We start from the raw sequence: 25,069 nt of genomic DNA, 5'->3' as shown, positions 1-25,069 counted from the left end.
GAAAAAGAAGAATCCCAGAGAATCACACAGCTACAGCTAGAAAAACTAATTTGTTGCTGTTGTCAAGGGATTTGTGCATGCAATTACTTACTGACAGTGTTTGCTTCTTGCATTTGTTGAATGATTTTGGAATACTGGCAGCATTAGAGCAATTATTTTGAAGTCTACTGTGGCTGTATTTGCATTATTCGGATGCCTGGCTCTTCAGTGAGAGACACTACGGGTCAATGTGGAATATAACGTAGAGGACGCACAGCTGTGTCCCAAATCTCCTTTCAACCATGTCAGGTGCCATAATGGAGGTTCATTGAGATGCAGCTGTGTGCAAATGATGCATCAGTATACTTTAACCACTGGACCAGGATATGAGATATCTGACATATAGGTGTCGGTCAGTTAAGTGACTTCATTGTCTTAATGAAGTCTAATTAGCTACACTTGTTTCTAAATTTCTAGTAACCTTTCTCGTCTTTTGTCTGACCTCCTATACCAAGTGGTATCTTGACATGAGTCAACACAGCTAAGGGTGTCACCCTGTTGGCCTAGCTATCATACCATATAAGCATTCATGTCCTGAGTATATAATTATTATATTTTCACTCACAGTCTACTATAAGGCTAGAAAAACAAGTGAAAAGTGACAGCATTTGTTGTTCATTGCAAAGGTGGAAGTAGCGTGACATTGTTATACTGCTGCATAAAGTTCCCATCTCTTACCAACATCTAACATTGGTTTCTTTTTACCAAGACCACACACTTTCACTCATCTCAACCAAGTAGTGTTAGTCATCTAAACACCCAAACTTAACCATTTCAGATTTGTAAAAACATGTATGGACTGGTTTTGAAAGGGACTGACAAGCAGATTGCCACTTGTTGGTACTAAAAGCTAAGATAAGGAACTAAGCATGGCGTGTTAGAAGTGCAGCATGGATGCTAGAAGCCCTTTGTCCTCCATTTAGTGGATCATGGAGTAATTTGATTAATTCCTTCAATGTTCCCATCACATTTGTTTATTAACCTGCTCATGAGCCAGGATTTTTCTTTAAAATTACAATTAAAGGGTAATTTCTTCTTTTTTTCAACCTGAACCTTGTTTCCCCATGCATCGGTGTCAAAGTGAAATTGAAATGAAATGAAAATGAAATTGGTCCAGTATAGAACACTGTAACTGTCAGCTGCAAACCGGGCTGCGATGTAATCCTATAGGGCAAATGTGCATTGACAATTCCGTCCACTCAAAGTGCTGTTTATGCCACGGATAGGCTCAGATTGTTAAATGTCTGACAACATTATGGAAAAGTTAAAAAAAAATCCCTTTAAAGATAGACCTTTTTGTTAAAGACTAAATCCTTTTTGTTTAACTGGAAACAGCACCAAGATCGCTAAACCCACCAGACTCCCATCAGTCACTAACACACAAAAACGAAAAAAAAAAAAAAAACGAAGTTACCCTTTAAGGTATTGTATTGACATTTAGCTACAGTTTCTTGTAATTAACAATCAGTTTCTTGCTTCACAGGTCAGAACTGTTGATGGACTAATTGGATTTTGTACAAATCAAGTATCTGTGTCTCCTTTTAACAGATCAAAATGAACCACATATAAAAGGGTTTGAGGGATGACAGGAATATCTGCCTTGAATGACTTTAATACATTCCTGCGTTTGCGTTATATTACTTTTGTTGCATTTGAAAGGGCTGTAAATAGAGCGAAACGGCGACCTGGTGTTGCACATGAGATTTACCTCCCACACTGAATCAGTCTGTGTCTAATTGAATTAAAGCTAATGGGTTTACAAAACAACATTGTCTTGGTAATTAGTACAATGTCCTAATCAACACAACTATTTAAGAAGTCAGATCTCCAACTGGAGTCAATTAACAATTACCCTGCCTCTATAGCAGACAGGAATGAATGATCACTGTACTGTTGTCTTTGCTGTCAGTGTTAAATTCAAAATTTTTTACAAAGATTAATCTGTTTGCACGGGAAACTGATTTGCTCAATTGTTTGGTTTTTGAAGCAGCATTTTCATTATTTTTTCCTCTGCTCTCTTCTAGGCTCTGTGATCAGAGGAGAGAGGGAGTTAACCCACTGTGAGAAAAGAAGAACAACAAGAAGAAAGGCAGTAACGTGGAAGTGGGTGATGAGTATCCGCACCAACAGGCCCCTTCTCAGCTAATGAACTAGGACGTTCATCAACAACATTTTGTTAGCAAAAACAGGATATCACCTCAGTGGGAGCGGAGCTCCACTGAGAGGAACCAGAAAGTAGGGGGCGGAGTGAAGTGCACGGTTGCTCAAGTTGGGCAAGATGGCGATACTGACGAAGCGGAACGGCCTTGGGCCGCTGAGGGCCTTCCTGGTGTTGGTGGGAGTTTCTGCACTCTGTAGCGTTGCATTAGGAACCCGGAAAGGAAATGCTTCTTTGGATCAAAAGGGCCACAGACACAGACATCCAGGTATGACAAAAGCAACAATGTTTCCTTATCATTTGGCTTGAACGTGTGTCTCGTACTTGGAGTCGTTCTACAGCCGGCTGGATCACACTCACAGCCTTAAACTGTAACTATAACGTATTCTGAAATGCAATTCATCTTTTACCTGTCAAAGCACAAATGGTCAAGCACGCCACTTTTTATGGTAATTGTGCATTTTAAAGCTGACAATGATTTCTCCCTTGTGACCATGAGTCGCTTTGTACTTCAGAGTTCTGACATGTGTGCATTTTCAACTTTTACCGTACAGAGATGTTACCATCCAAGCTGTGAAGCAAATATTTACTTGAATGAATTTAAATGTTTCTTTCCCGATACATTTACAAACTGTAAAAGCACTACATTCACATTTTCGTCAAGAAGGTGATCTCTTACTCTAACATCTCCCAAGACGGTTATGCTAATCACGTCTTCAGTGCATCTTGAATGCATTTGTGAGCATGTGCACATTTTTTTGTTTTACTTAAATTGGTTGACAGAAAAATATAGTATTGGTTTAAAGAAATGTATTGACGGATTGTTTGTTGTTGTGCTTTTAGGTCACTTGACGCTGCATAGACACAGACAGAGGGCAGGGAAGGAGGGGCAGGTACTCCACAGGTCCAAACGAGGATGGGTCTGGAATCAGTTCTTTGTCATTGAGGAGTACACTGGGCCTGACCCAGTTCTGGTGGGCAGGGTGAGTATAATAAAGCATGAGTTAATAAAGCCTTCTTACATCAACTTCTCTTGAGTCAAACACAATGAATCCCTAAATAACAATTACTGTTTAACTAATAGCCAAACTCCCCTCCATTTACAATCATGGTGGGGGCATGCAGGGTGAGGGCAAATGATTAACTCCAATAGGAGTTAAATGTGCTTTTCCCATTTGTCAAGGGAGAGAGAGAGAGATATAAAAAAAAAAAAATAGAGGTTATGTTCACATTCAAGGTGAGGATGATTGGTGGTACTCCTCCAAAACAACATCACTTAAACCAAGCAGCGGCTTTCATTACAAACAACAAATTATGTTTACAATGCATCATATTTCATAGTCTGGGGGTTGTAAAGGAAGAACAAGACTTTAACTGAATGTTAAACATTCTTCAATTTGTGTGGATGACATTTTAAATCCCTTACTTATTAGTTTGCCTGTCTTCCACAGCACATCCACTAGCGTGTCTGCCTTAGTCTTTCCGCTCCTTTAATTTGTAGACTTGAGAAAGACGCCTCATGTCATGGCTGCAATATGTATTACAGTCCTGCCTGTCGACCAGACTAGCTGTCTCACTCTGTAATCACCAGTCTGTCTCTCTTTCTCTAAGTTCCACCCCATCTGAAATCCAGATGTTTTCAGCACAAAGCACATCCAGTCTTTGCATATGTCTCGTCTTTGTTTTCCTTCTGGTTTGACTCTTTACTCTTATCTCGCCCTCCTCCTCCCCTCCTAATTCAGCTCCACTCAGACGTAGACTCAGGCATTGGCAACATCAAGTATATCCTGTCCGGTGAAGGTGCGGGAACGATCTTTGTTATCGATGACAAGACAGGCAACATCCACGCTACAAAAACCCTGGACCGTGAAGAGCAGGCCCAGTACACTTTAACAGCCCAGGCCGTGGACAGAGACACTAATAAGCCTCTGGAGCCTCCATCAGAGTTCATAGTGAAAGTTCAGGACATCAACGATAATCCTCCTGAGTTTCTACATGGGCCGTACTATGCCAGGGTGCCGGAGATGTCCAATGTTGGTGAGTAGGTGAAGAAAGGGTAAGGGGACAGGAGGGGAAGCTAAGGTTTGGTAAAAGGGAAAATGTCCAAGGCTGGATAGGAAAAAGTGAAATGCAAAACAGAAAAACTGCAATTGGGTCAATTTAATTTGGGATTAATACTATGGGCTAATGGTAGTCTAGTAGAAGACTAGGACATCGTCTTGGAAGATTAGGGTTATGGATGGTGGTTTTGGATGATGTTTGGTTTAAATTTTAGTCCTAATTTTAAACATGCAAAATGAGGATTCGGAAGTAGTTAAAAATACAAATTTGACCTGAATGCTTCTTAAATGATCTAGTGCCTACCCTGTCTTGAAGTGAAGGTATATATGTGAAACTGACCAGCAGAATTGTTTTATTTCCAAATATCAAACATAATTTGATAACAACAGCGACTTAGATAGATATTCAATAGTACAGAAAAGCTATCAATTGCATAGTGAGTGGCGTTTCTTAATGAAGTCACCGATAGAGCTCATCGTAAGTGCTGTTTGTCTGCTAAGCAGACTTTTTCATTCATTATTAATTATCACTGAAATCTGACCACAGAAAGAGTGACAGAGAGGTGCTGACAGTACCATTAGCTTACACATCCAGCTCCTAAAAAGCCCATTTGTTTTTCTTCTCTCTTTCCTTATATGTGCAAAAAAATAGACTCAACCAGAAGCAAGGAATATTTAGCACTAGATTGGCATGGGCAAGAGCTCCTGTCATCTCCTTAGAGTCTCCTTACTTAGAGCTTCTGATCTTGATAAATTTTCTTTCCAAATAGTATGTGGTCTTGGAGAGTCTTCAACCCCTCGAGGCTGACCTGAAATGAACCACACTGGCAGCAGTGCTGCCCAAAACTCAGAAAGCCAGAAAATCCCTTCTCTGAATGGACCGGACTTTCAAAGAAGGAACTTCTGAAAGGACTTCTGAATGAGTTTTGTTAAGGCTTTTTTTCCCCCCTCCCATCCGCTTCTTAAACTGAAACCTGAATACAGAAGTCTGGCAGGGAGGGGCCGCCGGTGCCATCATCATCAACCACAGAAGTGGAACAGAAAGAAAAGCTGTAATTTGACTAACTAGGTCCATGTTCCCTCATGGATGTCAGAATTAGAACAGAGAGAAGTCTCTTTTAAATTATCATTCTTGGTAATTTACCGTGTACACTTAAGGTAGCTGCCACATTGAAACCAGGGTTGAAAACTTGATTACAGTTATATGCCCAATGGATTTAAAATGGAGTAGGATAGTGGTGCTCACGTAGCTGCAACTGGAACCATTCAAACATCATATATGAAACTGCAAAAAAGACTGAAGTAGTAGAACCAACAAAAACATGCTGTGTTATTGATATGAAGCAACCAAAGGGCCCAGCCAATATCATCCAGTTGCAAAGACTCAGCACCAGCAGTTTTAGACTTGCAGTTCCAGTCCAACTTGTGCCACCTAACAGGAAGTTTAAAACATCAAATGTAGACACTTCTTGTTGTTGCTGTTATGCTGAGGTTTAGTGTTTTACATTATTTTAACGCATTTTTTATTTTTTTTTGCCAAATACAAGGGGGGACAAAGTACAGTGGGTCCTCGGTCTTCCGAGACTGTCCTCCTGGTTACAAGAGGAGGTTCTAACCAGTTTTGAGTGAAAGGCAGAAGCCAGAAACTAAGAAAGTGTAGCATTTCAGGCTGACCAAATTCTATCTTTCAAGGTCTTAACTGTATGACCTAGTGCCTGAAAAGGAGTCTTAATTATGTATGTTTAAAAAGAAAATTGAAGGATGAATTAATTTACAAAATCTTCAAAAGTTGACATGGTTGTGGTATTTTACAGCCACAAGATGAAATGCATTTCATGTTTTTATTACGTAATTGTTTCTATAGAATAAAATGTAAAACACATGCCTCTTTGCAAGTCTAAGCTGCTGTTGATATTACTTTCACATTTTCGAGTGAGTTAGTTTCATGAGTTGTGTCAAATCGGAAAATTTCAGCAATTACGCAAAGTTAACAGAATGTTTTTCATACTTTTGCTCAGCTTAACTGTGTCAAGTTCAGTTAACAGAGATTTACAGCAAGAAAAATTGCTTTCACCTTGTTTTGTAGCTTGACAATCATGCATCTTTCACATTATCAAATGGGTTTTGAAAGGGTTTCATAAATCCAGCGGTTGTAGAACTCTGTCACCGCATTGAAGAAATATACTGTTTTATTTAAAACATGAAAATCACCAAGATTGGAGAGTGGATGTTTCCACCCGAAAATGATGAAATGTAGAGAAATAAAAGTGGAAATCACCCTCACAGGAGCAATTCAGCTGCAGTTTCTGAGAGAAGGGAGTGTTTTTCATTCACTTTCCCCATCCAGCCGTGCAGGCAGGTGAAACGACATGTACTCTGTGACAAGCCTATTTCTCAAACCATTCTCGAACCGCATCACTGAGGTAGAGTCATCTCCTGACTTGTCCGTCATGTCTGTGTGTCTGTCCTGTAGGTACGTCAGTGATGCAGGTGACAGCTACAGACGCTGATGACCCCACCTACGGCAACAGTGCCAGGCTGGTGTACAGCATACTGCAAGGACAACCATATTTCTCTGTGGAGCCTCAGACAGGTGAGGCTGAAAACAGAACCCTGCCCTGGGTCACCAGACATTTACACTGCAACCAAATGTAGTGTCATAAAAAAAACACAAACACACAGAAAGACTTACAAGTCTCATACATGCTAGCTCACTAAACAGCATCGTGCATATATATGATATAAAGTCATGTGCAGCAAGTACCACTAAACATCCACACTTTGGTAAGTATTATGTTATGTTATACAGGACCTTCACAATGAGTGCTACAAATCCTAACTGCATATCTTAGCGTGCACATTTCAACACTTGTCATGTTTGGTGCAACCAAGCACTTTCATTGTGTTTCTCTGCAGTTGAGTCTCTGTGTATTCACTTTCCTAAAAACCTGTCTGTTTGGATTCACCTTTATATAGTAACACAACCAGGCGATATGGACAATAACAATACAATAAATATTGTTGAAAACCTGCTTTTTCAAAGATTTAAAAAATGTATTCCTCAAATCTACCCAAGTCTTAAAGTCATTATTGTTATTAATTATATTGAAGTATTTAGAAGAAATAATCAATATGATTTTTGGCATGATTGTGTATCCCAACATTGTAGACAAGCAATAACGGTTGGATCTATCATGCACCTTGTAGAAACTGTCGCTAAGATCAAACTGAACACTTGACTGAGTCTTTCTGCAACATTTTTACCGCCTACCACTCTTAATATAAAAAGCTAAGAACTCGCTGCTGCAGGGATCACGTAACAGCACGTCCTTCCCACTGAAATTGGTGAGAAAAAGAAGGCACTGCTGTAAAAAGAGATCCCCAGAGGACATTCAGCCTGGTCTCTGAAGAGCCCAGGCCTAATATTTGGGTTTGCATTAAAGGAAGAAATTGGATGTAAGGACAGAGGTTAGGGCGTTAGGCAGACACGGAGCTGTGTTGAGTCAGAGAGAGTGAAGAAGAACAGAAAGAGAGAGGTTAGGGTAGAGAAGGAGAGACACATTGGTTTAGAGAGAGTGAGTTCATGGAAAGAGAGTGGTTAGGACATAGCGAGGGAGAGAGATTTGGGCAGAGTAAATCTGGCTAATCAAACTAGTGTTGGGTGTTTGACTGGCTCAAATCCATAGCTCACATTTCTAATTGGTTTGGAGATTATCAGCTTTGCATGCTGTCACACACACATATATGCACACACACTTGGCATAATATGACAGTAGAAAGCCGCAACTCCCAGACACTGCAGCTAGACATGTGGCGAAAGAAAGAGAGAGATGGAAAGAGAGCAGCCGGTGATGAATTAAACAGAAAGAAAAGATCACTAGGGCTTAAAATGGAGAAATATAATACTTTACACGTTTAACTAGAGTTCTGATGTAAATAAACGATGACGGATGGTGTGTTTTCTTCCAAAATGAAATGTCTCGAAATAAATGACAATCACCCTTAGGAAAGTAAATCACATTAAAGGTTTTTTTAGTCATTAAAATAACATGTCTGAATTGCATCATTTAAATTGATAATGACGCAATAGTCATAAAGAAAGTGAAAGCTGAGCATTCCTTTAATGTTAACATATGTCCATTCAGGTATAATTCGTACAGCCTTGCCAAACATGGACCGTGAGGCACGCCAGGAGTATGATGTCGTCATCCAGGCCAAAGACATGGGTGGTCACATGGGTGGGCTGTCGGGGACCACCGAGGTTAAAATCACCCTCACAGACGTCAACGACAACCCTCCAAAATTTCCACAGAGTGAGTACAAACACCTATCTATCTATAATATCTACTGTAAGACTGCATGTAACGTTCCTACGTATGGCATCACCACCAGCCACATTACAGTCTGCCTGTACTCCCATCCTGCAGCTTTCTATCCTTTTGTGTGTGTACTGTAGGTCGGTGTGTATAACCCAGAAAGCATGTCTCTAGCAAGCAATATAGAAGCTAGGGAAATCACAGTAGGAGGCACAAAAGATAACTTAAGAAATCAAGTATTAAAGGTTATTTACTGCCCCCCTGCAATGTCTTCAGGCGTGTGTGTGTGTGTGTGTGTGTGTGTGTGTGTGTGTGTGCCTGGTGTTCGTGCGTGTGTGAGTGCATGCGTGCGTTTAAACTTCTCCTAAGGACATTTGTTGAATTACTGACTTCAATCTATCTATAATATCTACTGTAAGACTGCATGTAACGTTTCTACGTATGGCATCACCACCAGCCACATTACAGTCTGCCTGTACTCCCATCCTGCAACTTTCTATCCTTTCCTGCACCGTACATCCATACATGTGGGTTATGTCGGTCCACTTACACGTGTGTACATGTACATCACTCTGTGTGTACTGTATGTCGGTGTGTATAACCCAGAAAGCACGTCTCTAGCAAGCAATATAGAAGCTAGGGAAATCACAGTAGGAGGCACAAAAGATAACTTAAGAAATCAATTATTAAAGGTTCTTTACTGGTCCCCTGCAATGTCTTCAGGCGTGTGTGTGTGCTTGGTGTGCGTGCGTGCGTACGTGCATGCGTTTAAACCTCTCCTAAGGACATTTGTTGAATTACTGACTTGCTGAGCAATAAAAAGTAGTGAAATATTTAGCCTGGATTTGTCAAGAGCTGTAGATTTAATCTTTAAAGAGGAAATGAGACAGAGAGAGAGACATCAAAATTCAATACTTATTTTTGGTAATAGATTTTGAAGAAATCACAATTTGTACAGGGTTAACCCTTCTGCAGGTATTACTCTCAAATATGATTAATCTTATGGCAATGTTGGTAATAACAAGTACACCCAGACAGCTAATGTTCCACCAAAGATTCAATCAGGGACTTCGTTAGGCCTATTTTAGGGGGGCTGAAGCTACCCCAAAATGTTCCTAAGCCCCCCCAAATAATAAGAAAAATAATTAGATTTTAATTTTTTTTACAGTGCACTCTGTATTACTCACTACGTGGAATCAATCTTCCTTCACCATTCATCTGTTGGTGTTGTTGTACTGCAGTCTGTTTTATTTCTATTTCACGAACTGTCAACTGGTCGAAATGGCAGTGTTTTAGAGAGAGGCTTACGAGCGGCCGCCTGCACGGTAACGGTATGTGGACGAGCGAGGTGGAGAGTTACTGAAGAGAGAGAGCGCCAGGCAGCATTAAAACAAAGCAGTAAATCAGAGAAATAAAATGTTGTTTTTGCCGATTTATCACTCAAAATGCAACTGTAGCAAGTATCTCACTATCATTAACGTTATCCAAATTCTATATTAGAAACAACAAATAATATATCCAGCTACAAAAAAGCCGGGAAGTCGAAAGTTAGACAGAAGTACAAAGAGTCAATGGCTATGAAGATGATACACCGTCTTGTCTCTTCTCATTGGTTTAAACTGGCAGCTTTCAGAATGCTGCTGACCGCTGTGTTGCAAATAGCTGCAGGATTTATCTTGTCTCATCGCAAATCTTTGGTCTGGACTTACTACCGCACACACAGTGAGTTGTTGTTAATGACTTTTACTTGCTTCACTTTAGCTACATTTACTTGAGGTAAAGATAAAGGAATATTTTAGTTGGCTATAGAAAACATTAGTCTAGCTAGTGTAAACGAGTGAAATACAAGAAATAGCTTGCCTAGTAAAGTATCCGAAGCTCTCTATTCTTTACCATTAATATAGTCTGCTTTCTCTATAGTAGTCCCTAAATATCATAGTGTCACTGTTAATGCTATTGTACCAATATATCTTTCAATTCATTGAACAAATGGATACTGGAAGATATTTGAGGAGAGGGAGAGAGAGAGAGAGAGAGAGAGAGAGAGAGAGAGAGAGGCACCAAGGAATAGCCTAAACTAAATTATTTCATGATATTTATTATATATGCTTGATTCTGACCAACTTAACTTTCTGCATTCCTTTGCTGTAATAAATTAAACAAGTATGTAGATGTTGCCTAAATATAGACTATAGGCTATATATGAGCATACATACATAAATATATACATACATACGTATACATACATACATACATACATACTAGAACTTTTATTCATCTCGCCATCAGGTTATTAAATCAGACATACTTTAAATCCTTGTCAACCATATTGCAACAAGCTAGTTCAGCCTATCATGCCTGACTGGAGTTGTGTGTTTTTCTTTAGGAGTGGGAAGGGCAGACAGCATGCTACCTGTTTCGTCATTTGGGCTGCCTTGTTGAGTGCTGCGGCATGAGAATATTATATTTCACATAATTTAAGCTCTTTTTTAAAAAATGAAATAGGATTAGTCCAACGAATCGTTCGCTTTGTAATGCGCACCTAACTGAAAGCCTCGTACCGAACGGTTCAATACGAATACGTATATCGTTACACCCCTAGTAATTAAATAGTCTTATTTTGACCTGCAACTTATCTAATAGAGAGAGGAATTAGGTATGGTATTACTTTACCACACATTTACACGGGCAGATAGATAGCGGTTAAGTCTTAGCCTAAAGAAGAACTCAGCAGGAGCACAGTCTGGCCTAAGTAAATCCCCCCGATGCAGCTTTGATGTATCTAAAAGCTAACTTTAGAGTTTGTAAGTAAGATTTTGCAAGGGAAAGTTTTGCATAGCCTCTGGGCTAAGCCCCCCCCTGTCCTTCAATCCTAGTGACGTCCCTGGATTCAATCTTTCTGGTTATCTGATAGAAATGGGAATAATGTAAACCTCTGCAATGATTTGCACCACTGTATTTTTTTCAACCAGTTTCAACCACGTCTCCTCCTATGTCCAACACCCCCTTTCTCTGTTTCTGTATCCATCTTCTCCCTCACCCTGTCATGGAGTATCTTTCTGCCTCTCTGTTGTTTTTTCATTTGTTCTTCCACGTTCTCCCCTCCCGTGGCTGTGAGCAGAGCCACTCCTGGTAGCAATTCAGCAGAGTAGCTGCAGGAATGGATGGCGAAAAGACAGGAGGAGAAAAGACAGGAGGAGAAAAGAAGAGACGAGGGCTCAGGATTTAGCCTGTGGAGAAGCTGAATAGGCGAGGAAAGAGAGAGACACGAGCAGAAGCAATGAGGGAGGGAATGTAAAAGACAGAGAGAAAGAGAGAAAGAAACTGTCAAAACCATCACTCCAGTTCTTGTGTATTCCAACAAGCTGACTGCGCACCAGTGTCTTGCAATGCAAAGCAAAAATCTGATTCTGTAGTTCACGACAAACGGACATTTTGAAGGAGAATTTTATATTTTTCACCAGCAGATTGTCTTCAGTATGTATGTACGGTATATTTGGAAGTGTCCATACTGAGATATCCATATTTCTTCTTAGTACTATGAGCTCTTACATAATCGTAGATAGCACAATGTTGAAACATATAATCTAATGCAATCCAGTTCAACAGATCAGCCATACTCACCTTTACAAAGAGGATAGTGTTCAGTTTTGATTGACACTGACATGGAGCTGTTGACTTAACTCCACATTTATTACTGAGGTTCAAGTTAGTGGTGGGTGGTGTTGTTGGGCTGGACTGCATTGTATTAAAATGTGTATCTATTAAATCTCATGTTTGTAAGTGAGGAGGTTAAACACCTCAATAATGCAGTCCAGTTCAACACAACTGCATAGTTAATACCTCTCTGAAAGTGTCCATCAAAAACTGAACATAATTATCTTTGTAAAGGTGGAATTTATTGCTGATCGATTTGACAGGTGTAACTATTTAGTGGTCACTGAGTGTATGTTAAAGCCAAGTTAACTGGGGCCTAAAACCATTAAAAGGTAGGTAGATAACCGTGTCAGTAGGATTTGTTGGCAAAAGGACATATTATTTACATTTTCAAATCCAATACTTTCCATTAAGACAGCACTATTTAGTACAATAATGAAAAAACGCTACAATGATGTGAGAAACATGGCTGTAGTAAGGATGGGTTTCCTAACCACACGCTATCCTTATGTTCCCATATCCAAAGTGGATATAAAGCATTTTGAAAATAACAAAAAGGACAAAATGCAGGTTTTATAACCAAACATTATTAATCTTAAGTGTTTACTCAGTACCTATTTGCATTACTCCAAACATCAGCTGTGCATCACTGGCAGTTTACATCTGTGATACAGGACAACACATCAAATAGCAATATGTTGTGAAAGTTGGTACCCTTGTTAAAAAAAAAAGTGGAAGCAGTACAAACACCTGCAAGAAAAGCATCCCAGATGGTGTGAACGAGGACAGTGATTACTTATTTAGTAGTTGAGCAGAATGAGAGAGAGCGGAGCTGGAGAGAGAGAGAAAATGGGAAATCAGATAAGTAAGTCAAGAAAGAAAAACAGAGGCAAAGCAAAAGGCAGAAAAAAAGAGAAATAAAGCTGATACAAAGAGAGAGAAAAGACAACGGAGATAAAAACAGACAGAAAAAGATACAGCACAGCTTGACTCCCTTGGCTCCCTCTCATATGTTCCAGCAGCCTTTCAGTTCTGCTTTCTGTGTAATTCTCTCCCTTACACCTTATTATCAAGCATCTTCAGGTTTGCCACTCTGAAAATCTATTACAGCACAGACAGGAGGAGGAGCAGAAAAACAAAGGCAAATAACAAGCGATTGTTCTTAAACTCTCTCGGACTTTATTAGACTGACATGACAGAGATGGTTTTGATTATATATGTCAGCCACAGTCCTTCACAGCCAGCTCTCTCTCATTCCTGTTTAAACATTAGCAATGCAGAACAAAGCAGATTGTAAAAGACATCTGAAGCTGTGAAAGATAATCTTTTTGGTTGATATCTGCAGGATTGTATTTGCACAATATTTACCTCCAATGTCTTTTAGGACTGTTATTACAGAACCGTCTATTCTCATCACCAAAAAACAAACAAGGATCCATTAATAAAGAAAAACCTGACATGAAAGGAAAGGATGATTACCATTCGGTAAGGTATTTCTGTGCCACAGCAGGGATGTTAAAACCATCTTTAAACCTGGGGGAGGAATTTCCAATAAAGGTTTGGCCAGAAAGCAATATTATGTGTAAAATACATTAAAACTGAGAAGACACATAAATAATCCAACAAAAATAGCAACAAATAAAAAATATCTCAACTTTTCTTGAACCATAGCACATCTTCATGGCCATTTAAAATAAGTGGACATTATTTATTAATTTTATAAGAGACAGAGTGACGGTGATTAGCTTCGGAGCGAGTAGCGACTCTAGAGTCATAGTGAGTCTCGCCTGTGCTTTCTGACCACGGTGGGAAATCTGTGGCAGGAAAAGTCTCCTTGATTTCATATTGTTTATGGAGGAGGAGGACCAGGAAATAAGTAGGGGGAAATGCAACGCTGCCAAGCCACGGCCGAGCGACGCGTAGTTTAATTTTTCGAGAAGTGCACATCAGGCTACGGCGGAGGATCCGGTGTAGGTTTGTGTCTCCACGTACGTAGCCAGGGTGTAGATTTAACGCTGAAGCATAAATCAAGCTTAAGTCCACACACAACACACACACACAGTGACACATTAGCTCTGTGCATGAGTAAAGAACTCTCTAGTTAATAATTGTCACTTAAATAAATATATACATAAATAGCTGTTCAGTTTGTTTTAAAAAATAAAACCGGTGCCCATTGTTGGACAGAGGCAATATGTTTTCCTAAACTATACTAATAACATCTACTACATTGCCAATATGACACATATATGTCTCCAGTATAAGTAGTAATAAATTACAAGTAATGTAAAAATGCATTATTGTTGGTTATCAGATTAAAATCACTGATCTTGGTTGATTGTGGTCATTACATGAGTTACATTTATGAGGCTCTTTATTGGTGTTTATATCTAAACTTTGCTGGTTTTATGAGCGTTTTTTTCCAAGATCGGACATCTCTGTGAATACAAATAGTGCAATCATTTATGTGGGGGTAATGAAAGCGCCTAATGACTTTCTCAAACTCTCCTACTTGCTTTCTCATAGAGTAACGGGTGTAAAAGAACATTAGTTTTTAATTAAAAAAAGAAAAGTACGGGTGATTTACACGTGCATGACTTACTTTTTGAAACTCATATTTGCTTCCACTGTGGTCCTCGATGGCAAATATACATTTCCTGTATGAGCTGTGTCTCATTTTAGCTCGCAGCCAGGTATGCCAGGCTGCCTGTGTGTCCTGTCATACAATGTTTAACTCAGCTGCCAGGAGCCATTGAAGTTAAGCTACTTAGGACGGGCAAGAATGGAACGACAGGAGAAGAGAGAGGCAAAGGGAGGGCAAGGATGAAATGAGTTTTTAGCCAGAAGAGGCAGGCAGAAGAGAGAGAGGAGGAGGAATGCATGTGAGAGAAGCAGGGCGGAGAGGGGGAGGAGAGATTTGGAAGGATGACGTGGATAGGGGAGAAGCATATAGAGATGCAGAGGGAGGGAACGATGTTACCAAAGCAGAGTCAAACAGTATGGAGAGAAGTTTAAAAAGCAGGAACAGCGAGGAAGAGGAAAGATTGGGAGGAGGGATTTGGTGAGGATTGAAGGGGATGTGGTGGCATGAGAGATTTGGGCTGGATGGATCAAGTCCTGTGAATCGCCCTCCTCTCCCACTCGCATTTGCTCAGAAGCCACGTGACAAAGCAAATTTCACGATTCACAAAATTGGGACGCCTGGACAAGCAGGATACACATGCTAATGGTGTACGACCTATAAAGTGAAGAGTCTACTCTGTGCTCAATTCCTAAATTATAGCGTAGGAGGAGGACGCGAGGAAGGAGGGATTGGGGAGCTCTGGAGAAGATGGAAGGGGAGAAAGGAAGGAGGAAATTACAGATCTGGGAAGTAGAAGTAGAATGATGGACAGAGGCGAGAGGAGGATTTGATGATAAAATGACAGAAGACGAATGAGATGAGGGGAGAAAAAGGTTTGGGGGAAAAAGTGAATGAGAGATGATAGAGAGGGACAAAAGAGGAGAGAGACTACTGTAGACATATGGTCCTACTGCTCCCATTCTGCAAGCCAGGTGTCTACTCCGTCAGACATACACTCACCTGACACTATAGGGGGTATTAATATCCTTTGGGCCATATGCATATCCTTTGGGCCATATGAGACAGATGGCATAGTTCATGTTAATGCCTCTCTGCCCTCCAAAAACTGACCCTGCCTCAGATAGTAAACACAGTGGCAGCCAGCCAGGAATTCTCTAAAGACTCTAGAGTGTTGAATACAAAAGCAAGCTATGACCAGAAGTTGACATTAACATCACCAACCAGGCAACCAAAGCCAAGTAAATTATTTTGCCTTTTTTTTCTCCCAGGTGTGTATTCCATGTCTGTATCAGAGGATAAAGTGCCAGGAGAGGAGGTGGGCCGTCTTAAGGCCAAAGACCCTGACCTTGGAGACAACGGGATGGTGAACTACCGCTTAGTGGACGGAGATGGACTGGCCATGTTTGAACTGAGAACTGACTCTGAGACCAGAGAGGCTGTTATTAAACTGAAGAAGGTAAGGAATGAAAGAACAAGACCAATGAACTTAAACCTGCTATGAGTGATTTGTTTTTGGCCACTTGGAGGCAGCGGAAACAATTTGTGAAAACAACCTTTAAGTTGACAAGACAAACTTGTAAGCCAGCAGTTTCTTATTTACACATCCAGCAGTTACAGAGCAGCATTTTCATTCTTTTGGAGTCGCGTTTCTGTCCATCTAATTAATATTAGACCAATATTCAGTCTCTTGTAGCTATGTTTTTGGTCTCCACCAACTGCTAATGGAACTATCTGGCTCTTTTAGATGCTAAATGCTCCGCTATGTTCACCAACTAGTCTGTTTGTGTGTCTGCTGCTGTGCGTGAGTGCATGTGTATATATTCAAATATATATATTGATTATAGCCAGGAAAGGCAGAAAAGAAGAAAGAAATGAGCTTGGGAGAACAGGACAGACGTATTTAAAGTTAGTAAAAGTTGTTAGGATGCATTCGTAGGTGGGGATGCAGTAATGAAAGTCAAGATTTCACAGTTTGTTGGTTGTTTTTGTTTCTTCTGGTTGTAGCCATTTCTGGTAAAGAACATTTGTCAAAAGCACTATTAGCTGAAAGTGGCTGTTTCATGTGTGCATCATCATCCGCTTTTTCAATTTTACCAGCACAGAAACATAGTTGAGACGGCACATTTTCTAAAGACAAAGCAGTTTGGTGTATGACCTCAACAAGTCTATTATTTGACTCCATATTTGTGTGTTAATGTAATGTGTTAAAAGAAAAAGATATGCAGCAGTTAGAAAGGTTTTGCTGGTGTTCCCTTCCCTTCTCTGATGACCCTCACGGTTTCTTATTGTGTTTGATATGAACACTCACTTTCATGGTTGTGTGTATGTGTGACTGCATTAACTTTCATGCTACTCTAGTGCAGAGAGCTTGTTTTCTGCACTATGACGACCCCCCACACACACACACACACACACACACACACACACACTAACTGTAGCTCTCAGTGATCCAGCTCAGCACACACAATTACTTTTGCGCACTCTTTGTCTCTTTATTGCACACACGCAGTCCCGTCTTCTCTCAAATACACACAGTGTTCTGTCAAATACACAGCACTCTCTTTCTTATACACGCACACAAACACTCACACACACATATACTGCTGTATGTGTCAGGCTTATGAGCTGAATCTTTCAGTGAGCTGTGGTAGCCTGTGGCGTCCGCCCTCTCAGTCTCTCAGTCGAAATAATAATACCATTTATAGTCGCGCTATCAATGTGTGGGGCAAAATAAGAAGGAAATGTACACCAAAGTCTCTGAAAAAGCTCTTTTTTCCCCTCTGTTTTGGATTGTTATGCTAGAAATTAAAAGAAGACAATTTTAGGTTTACCAGACATTCAACCCACAGAAAAGCAGCATGTCCGTATTTGGTGAAAGGCTTGGCATTCAAATATATAATTACAGTATGTGCTTGAAAGTGTGATGGCATTCGTGGAAAGCTGCATTTCCTGTCCAGACAGCAATGACGTTGCTCAAAAGAGCAGCCAGCCTTAACCCACAGCTCGTTTTTACTGATGCTGTGGGAAAATCTCCGTCTGAATCAATCGATACAAGTCTGTTTCATGCTTTTTCTCACAACCGTCTGCATGAGCGATTCCATTGGAGCTCAGTGCTAGAGCATGGCATTAAGACTGCCAGGGTTAGGGGCTCCCATCCCACCAGGATTAAGCAGGTAAATGAGCGAGTGATAATGAGTAATGCTCCCTCTCCTCTCTCAACAACTGCAATGTGTGTGCCCTGGAGCAAGGCAGTTAACCCACAGATCAGTAGAACAGTAGACAACTATGTGGTTGTAGTGGGCAGCTATCAGGTGGGAATTTGTAAGTTTGACCAGATTTGAGTAAGAACTGGAATACAAATAAAACTTAAAAAAAAGGATATGTCAAAGAAGTTAGAAGCAAATGTGATTAAATGTACTGATGAGCAAAGCAGGACAGCCCCATTAAAGTAACGAGAGCAACTGATTCCACTCAAGTGGGGCATGTTTGTCTGTGTGCACACAGGTTTGTGCATGTGCCAAAAAGCCAAAGGCAGAAAACTTTGAGAAGTATTAAATGCGCGTGTAAACATCTTACGCTCAACTCACTATGACTAAAACTAGACAGGACCATCGATCTCAGAGTAAAAAAAGTCATGTACCACACACACACACACACACACACACACACACATCAGTTATTCTCTTTCAACTGTGTCCTGACGAAAGCAGTCCACAGAATATTAAAGAGCTGTGTGTGTGTGTGTGTGTGTGTGTGTGTGTGTGTGTGTGTGTGTGTGTGTGTGTGTGTGTGTGTGTGTGTGTGTGTGTGTTAGGGAGAGAGAGGGAGAATAGGGAGGAAGGCAGTATTGTGAATATTATTATCTCACACTGATTACACAAAGAGGGAGAGAATAAAGAGAGGGTGGCTCTGTAGACTGGGAGATTGAGGGAGAGAGAGAGAGAGAGAGGGCAGAGGAGATCCAGAGACAGAGGGAGCGTGACGAAAAAGAGAAAATGAAAGAACTGGGTCACATCTACCCAACTAGCATTGTACCTGTCATCAACACGTTAAACACCGACACCACAGAGTCAGATGTCGCTGCGACTGAATGAGAGTGGAACAAACCATTAAAAAGAAATGTCCCTCTAGCACTGAGTCATTTGGCAGCTGCGTCACATGAAAACAGTTCTGAATCTGATCCGATTAGAGAGCTACTGCAAGCTGTTTTCACAGGCGTTACCTGCAGATTATGGGGACTGGCCACCATGGTTGATCACTGACATCAAAAAGGAAACAATATCATATCCTTGGTGTTAAACCCTTCTCTGCTATATTCTTGATAGAGTTCAGAGCCTTTTATCAATAAAAAGCAGGGTTGCTTCCACATCTGCAAAGATTAATCAATTAATCGTCAATTATTAAATTAATTGCCAACCATTTTGATAATTTGTTATTAAAAAAAAAAAAAAAAGTTAAAAATTCAGATTCTAGCTTCTTAAAGGGAATATTTTCTAGTTTATTCACTCCTCTATGACAGTAAACCGCTCTCCTTCTACTGGAATTTCATTAAGTGATGGTAGCCAGGAGATGAAAAGATCAAGCTTGCTCCTGGGACTTTGCCAGCACATCAGCCGTACTGGCTGGAAAAATAGTGGTGGGGGGGGGGGAAGTGGTTATAATCTGGGTTCATAATACAGCAATGATACCCATAACAGTCCTTTTTTTTTTTTTTTTTCCACTGTGATTATGGCTACGACGGAGCTGGGGATGAGTGCATGTTGCAGCCAAGTGCTGCTGGCAATGTGCAAGTCCTCCTAACCATGGCAGAGAGCATCACTTTGGTATTATAGCTTTTATACAATGGCTGCCAACCCATTTGTTGACTTAACGGTTTTCCCTGCAGTACTCAATCCATAAGAATAGAAGTCAGGGAGAAAGAGGAAGAATTATTAGACGCAAGACTAGAGTCATCGCTTTGTAACTGCTGTGCCACTTTTTAATGGCTCAATGAAAAGGTGATGTGAGGAAAATGTGTGATGTTTTCTTTTTGAGCGGCATACCTCAAAGCACACACTCAAGTCTATTCAATATCAAGGCCATTACAAGTCAATTGGTTTTCTCCTAATATAGAGTAAGTGAATTGGAGCTCAGTTCTATATGAGTGAATTGAATCCCAGGATTTTTTCATTGGCATACCTGTGATATTGAAAAAAACTTTTAACTTGTATTCTCAATTTACCGGTCTTGGTTATAAAGTGTGTAATAAATGAAAAATGATATAGGAAGAAAGAAAAAAAAGCCAGTCTTGTGGCCTGGGACTTCAATTTCATCACCCTCCATGTCACCCATAACACTTCTTACTCCCTTTTATCATGTGGTGTCCCAAACTCCCAAAACTAATCCTGGCTCATTAAAAACAGGCGAAACAACCAAATGATTCATTTTGGTCCCAAACTACTCATATTATATCATGTAATATTATACTAGTGTGCATGTGGGTTACTCCTGTTTTTGCTGCTATGTAATACTAGTGCTGTGATAATGTGATAATATGACTTTTTTCATTCATGTAACAACAGCTCCCCCTACCAGAGGGTAAGGTTACAACACTGGTATGCACCCACTGCAGTGGATATACAGTGCATTTGATTTAGCATTCACATAGCATTACACTGCAAAAAAATGATGTACCATTTAAATGTGTGTTTACAGTTAATATTTGGTAAAACAGGGATGAATTTTGATTTGAAATGAACTGATTAAGTGGCCTGTCTGCTCTATCCCTCTCTCTCTCTCTGTGTCTTTTACTCTCTCAGCCAGTGGACTTTGAGACTAAACGGTCGTACACTTTGAAGGTGGAGGGATCCAACCCTCATATTGACCCTCAATACCTCGCTTGGGGGCCTTATAAGGACGAAGCCACAATAAAGGTACACATGTAAAAAAGTGTTTAAATGGCAAGGAGTGAGTGCATGCGTTTGATTGTGTGCAAGAGTGTGTGATGACGGGCGCCTGGGTAGCTCACCTGGTAGAACAGGCGCCCATATATAGAGGTTTACTCCTCCACGAAGCGGCCGCGGGTTCGACTCCGCCCCGCGGCCCTTTGCTGCATGTCATTTCCCCCTCTCTCTCCCCTTTCATGTCTTCAGCTATCCTGTCAAAATAAAGGCCTAAAATGCCCCAAAAAATAATCTTTAAAAAAAAGTGTGTGACGAGATAAATATCACAGGAGCGTTCTAACTGTGTGTGTGTGTGTGTGTGTGTGTGTGTGTGTTTGTGTGTCTGTAGATATCAGTGGAGGATGCAGATGAGCCTCCTGTGTTCGTAGATCCCAGTTACACTTTTGAGGTGGAGGAGAATGCGCCAGAAGGCACCCTGGTGGGACGAGTCCACGCCAAGGACACTGATGTTGCCAACAATCCCGTCAGGTAACAAAGAGACACACACAGAATACACACACAAACACACTGGCTAAGTCAGGCTTGTAGCAGTGGGAGAATTTCAATTTTCACACCAGAGTAAATTGGAACATTGCCAAAAAAACAAAAAAAACAAACTTTGAAATAGTGTTCCTTCAGCTACACTGAACAAACAACATGACTCAGAAAAACTTCAACTCATATTTGTATGCAGAAACACAGCTTACATGGAAAGAAGTTTGACAGAATAGGATTTACAAAAGCATAGCCATCCACACTGTATAAAAATCAACGGAAAAACTATCACAGAGTCTAGACTCGCTATAAAACAATATACATGCCGATATACTGTACAGTAATTATACATTACAGCTGTTTGCAAAGTCATGTTTCTTTTGGTAACCACATTTTCTCCACAATAATCTAACTGAAAATACATGTCCCTCTTTAAGACTTAGATGATTCGCTGCATCTTGCTGCTGCTACTTGTTTTTATGAATATCACTTAAGTTTTCACTCAGAAAATTAAGGTATCAATGTCCTAATGTGCAACCTATAATTGTGATGTAATTCACATTTATGTATACTATTTCTGTGAATATTTTAATCCTAATGTATAATAGCACTATTATGTGTGTGTGTTCATTCTCCGTATAGGTACATGATCCCTCTGTACACAGATATAGAGCAGTTCTTTAGCATAAACGCAGAGGATGGCAAGATCACCACGACAAGACCACTGGACAGAGAAGCACAGCCCTGGCATAATATATCTGTGTCAGCCACAGAGATAGGTATGTATGCACAGACACACACATCCAAACCTGAAAACGTGAAGAGAATTGGAACTGAATTTGATGTGTGTGGGCATGTGGATATCTTCTAATTTATCTCAAATATATGCTACACACACTTCAAATCACCATCATGGTATTAGCTAAAAAAGTATTTGAACTGTGACTCATTACGGTTTTGTCTCCACACCTATTACGTTTGAATGTGAAGTGACACAATGGCTATGAGACTGTCAGTGCTAATTTAGTGATATTTTCAGCCATTTCAGAAGACCAGTTAAAGAGCTACAGTCTGCCTGTATTTGATCTTGGCTGATGCATGAGTGCTGCTACTGAAATGATAAACAGTATAGTCTGATATAGGATGGAGAGAAAAAGTCAAAGAGGAACAAACAGATAGGAAAATCCCAGACAGCCACCAGGCTGTACATTTGCTGGCCTCCAGAGCCGAACCTGTCATTCTGCGGTGCTGGATACAGTCCATGACATCTTATGCACAACATTTAAGTGGATTCAAGCTGCTGCCTTTAATTTTTTCCCCCCTCTGGGTGGGACTAAAGTTAGCATTTTTTGCTGTGACTGTCAGTGAAGAACTGGTAAACTAATTATATATTCAGATTCAGCCAGGAGGAATGGGCTTCATGCAGATGCTTGGTGGTATTATTTTTGTTGAGTGTAAACAGCTGTTACCCCAGTTAGTGTGTCGACAGCCAGTGCATGCAACAGTTGTGTTCATGTGCAGTTTTTCTGCATGGCATCTTATGTTGTTTTCATGTAACATCTTAGTCAGAAATAGAAACAAACGCAGATCTACTGTGATGAGTAGGCTATTGATAGATGTGCAAGTTATCTGAAATGTGTCTAGTAATTCTACCAACTAGGATTTAAACTTCTTCTAAATTGTATATTTGTTATTTGAATCCACAAAAGACAAATGGAAGGAAATCTGAAGGCATATAGCACAACCATCTGTTGACACACCACTAAGATTTTAACTGGTAAAAAAATGTCATGTGTTCGCTTTAATTTAACATTTATTACTGATTGAATGAGGTGATTACAGCACAGAAGGTTGGTAGGCAGATGGTCAGTGACAACTGATCTAAACCCTGATGCAGTGAAAGAGAAGTGAAAACTCAAGTTAAGGCACCACTAAAACTTTTTAGTATCCATGTCCATCACCAACACTCTAGCAAACTATACAGAGAGAGTGAGGGGCGAAAAGAGGGGAATGCCAGTCGACTCACAGGCCCTCCGGAGCTTTCTCTCCTCGGCTTCGACCCCACAAACTCTCCAGCCAGCAAGCCACAGTGGCCCCACCCTGGTATTCTGTGGTTGGGGCTCAAACTACCAGAGCGCTGCGTGGTTTCCCTGTGGCGTGCTAGACGCCAGACGGCCAGATGGAAACGGGCTTGGCGCCCACAAAACTAGGACCATTGCAGGCTACGCTAACCGCTAACAGGCACTGGAAAGCTAAATAAATGCCTAGTAATGACAGGGTAGTGGAAAAATGATACTGCCTAGAATTACAAATATGCAAGGCAGTACAGTGTAGAAACGAATGGTTGTTTCTTTCTTTTTTTAAAGATAAATGGATAGATAGAAAAATACACTGGTCTCTTGCAGTCTTTCTTAGTTAATATTCTGGATGAATAAGGAGTTCCGTTTTGCCGTATGTGTCTATTTTGGCTGTTTCGACATCATTCTGTCTGCATCACACCATTTTTCCATTAATTTATTCCTCAGCAGGCATAACTTGACATTTGTCTCTTTAGAATATCAAAATAGTTTCAGGAAAAAAAAAGTGTGGGAGCAGGCTAACGAAGTGGCAAACTGTCTGACTGGATACGTTGATGTCTAACAAACTCATGTCTGTAATTTTTGCAAATCAAAAACAAATAGCTGGCTGAGTGGCTGACTGATTGACAGGCAATCTTGCTGGGGAATATTTATAGTTAGCTTTGTGTTCAGCCAATGCCAAAAACATGGATTACAATTCAGGCACACAAGCTTTCACACACATACACATTGAAGCACAAATGACATTTTTAATGACTTTGACATTGCTTTGAATTTTTGTATGCAGTAGAATACTGATGATTTTGCCCTCTACTTTGTGTGTGTGTGTGTGTGTGTGTGTAGGAGGCCACCACCAAGACACCAAAGTGCGTGTTAACATTAAAGTGAAAGATGTAAACGACAACTCCCCAGAGTTCGCCACCAACAACGAAGTCCTCATGTGTGAAACTGTCGTGCCAGGGAAGGTACGTGTGTCTGTGTGAGAGCGGGTGTGTTTGTGCATGCATGTTTAGGTGTAGAACTGCATGTATATGCACATGGATTGAGGGATTACGGTAAACAAACAAAAAATATACCCACAAACTGTATTTTTCTTCCTGATTTGTGTTTCTGTGTGTGTCTAAGGTTATTGAAACAGTAAGTGCAGTGGACAAAGATGAGATGGCTCACAGACAACACTTCACATTCAGCCTCGCTCCAGAAGTCACCCACAACCACAACTTCTCCCTCAAAGACAACAGAGGTAGATGACCATTACAATATTATTTTCTTTTATTCTTTTCACTTCTTTCTTTCAGTTTCTAGCCCTTTGTAGTCGCCAATCTTACAGTTTCTTTATCTGCGGTCTATTCCCCCCCCCCCCCCTCCCATCTTCACTCAGATTAGATCAAAGCCTTACCAGATGGAGGCTTACACTACCTTGTTGAAAGCAGCAGGTGCTCTGAATCTCTCTCGCACACACGCAAATGCACACATGTTGTGCGGGCTGTATTAATTGCAGTGGGGTCTCTGTCCGTCTGTACATATATCTTAGGGGGCCAACTGATTGAATTAAGTTTTGGGAGTGCTGGGAGAGAGACTACAAGAAAGAAAATGGCAGAGAGACAGAGAGAGGCAAGAAAAGAAGTATATAGATAGAGAAAAAGAGGCTGTATGAGACTGAAGAGAAGAACACAAAAGCGGAAATGGGAATGATGCTGAGTTGAGTTTCATATGATCAACAGGGAAGAATGTATAGGATTTGAGGGAGCTATTGAGCAT

The 25,069-nt window shown here is 40.5% G+C and overlaps 1 protein-coding gene and 1 long non-coding RNA gene across 2 annotated transcripts in view; one reads left to right on the top strand and one right to left on the bottom strand.

The window, feature by feature from the left end:
* LOC118493258 overlaps positions 1–25,069 on the bottom strand; it is a 185,462-nt gene that overhangs the window by 28,400 nt on the left and 131,993 nt on the right. Inside the window, exon 2 of the long non-coding RNA XR_004895262.1 lies at positions 2,761–2,768. This is a non-coding gene — a long non-coding RNA (uncharacterized LOC118493258). The remainder of the gene's footprint in view (positions 1–2,760; positions 2,769–25,069) is intronic.
* cdh11 (cadherin 11, type 2, OB-cadherin (osteoblast)) overlaps positions 1–25,069 on the top strand; it is an 89,333-nt gene that overhangs the window by 59,041 nt on the left and 5,223 nt on the right. Inside the window, exons 3-13 of the mRNA XM_031316129.2 lie at positions 2,064–2,465; positions 3,041–3,180; positions 3,940–4,234; positions 6,731–6,850; positions 8,403–8,570; positions 16,083–16,270; positions 20,613–20,726; positions 21,085–21,224; positions 21,873–22,009; positions 24,152–24,273; positions 24,434–24,551. Of these exons, the coding sequence (XP_031171989.1) occupies positions 2,318–2,465; positions 3,041–3,180; positions 3,940–4,234; positions 6,731–6,850; positions 8,403–8,570; positions 16,083–16,270; positions 20,613–20,726; positions 21,085–21,224; positions 21,873–22,009; positions 24,152–24,273; positions 24,434–24,551 (1,690 nt within the window). The 5' untranslated portion in view covers positions 2,064–2,317. The remainder of the gene's footprint in view (positions 1–2,063; positions 2,466–3,040; positions 3,181–3,939; positions 4,235–6,730; positions 6,851–8,402; positions 8,571–16,082; positions 16,271–20,612; positions 20,727–21,084; positions 21,225–21,872; positions 22,010–24,151; positions 24,274–24,433; positions 24,552–25,069) is intronic.

This window comes from Sander lucioperca, chromosome 15, assembly GCF_008315115.2.
Source record: "Sander lucioperca isolate FBNREF2018 chromosome 15, SLUC_FBN_1.2, whole genome shotgun sequence".
NCBI lineage: Eukaryota > Metazoa > Chordata > Actinopteri > Perciformes > Percidae > Sander > Sander lucioperca.
This window is presented reverse-complemented; position numbering and strand designations above follow the sequence as displayed.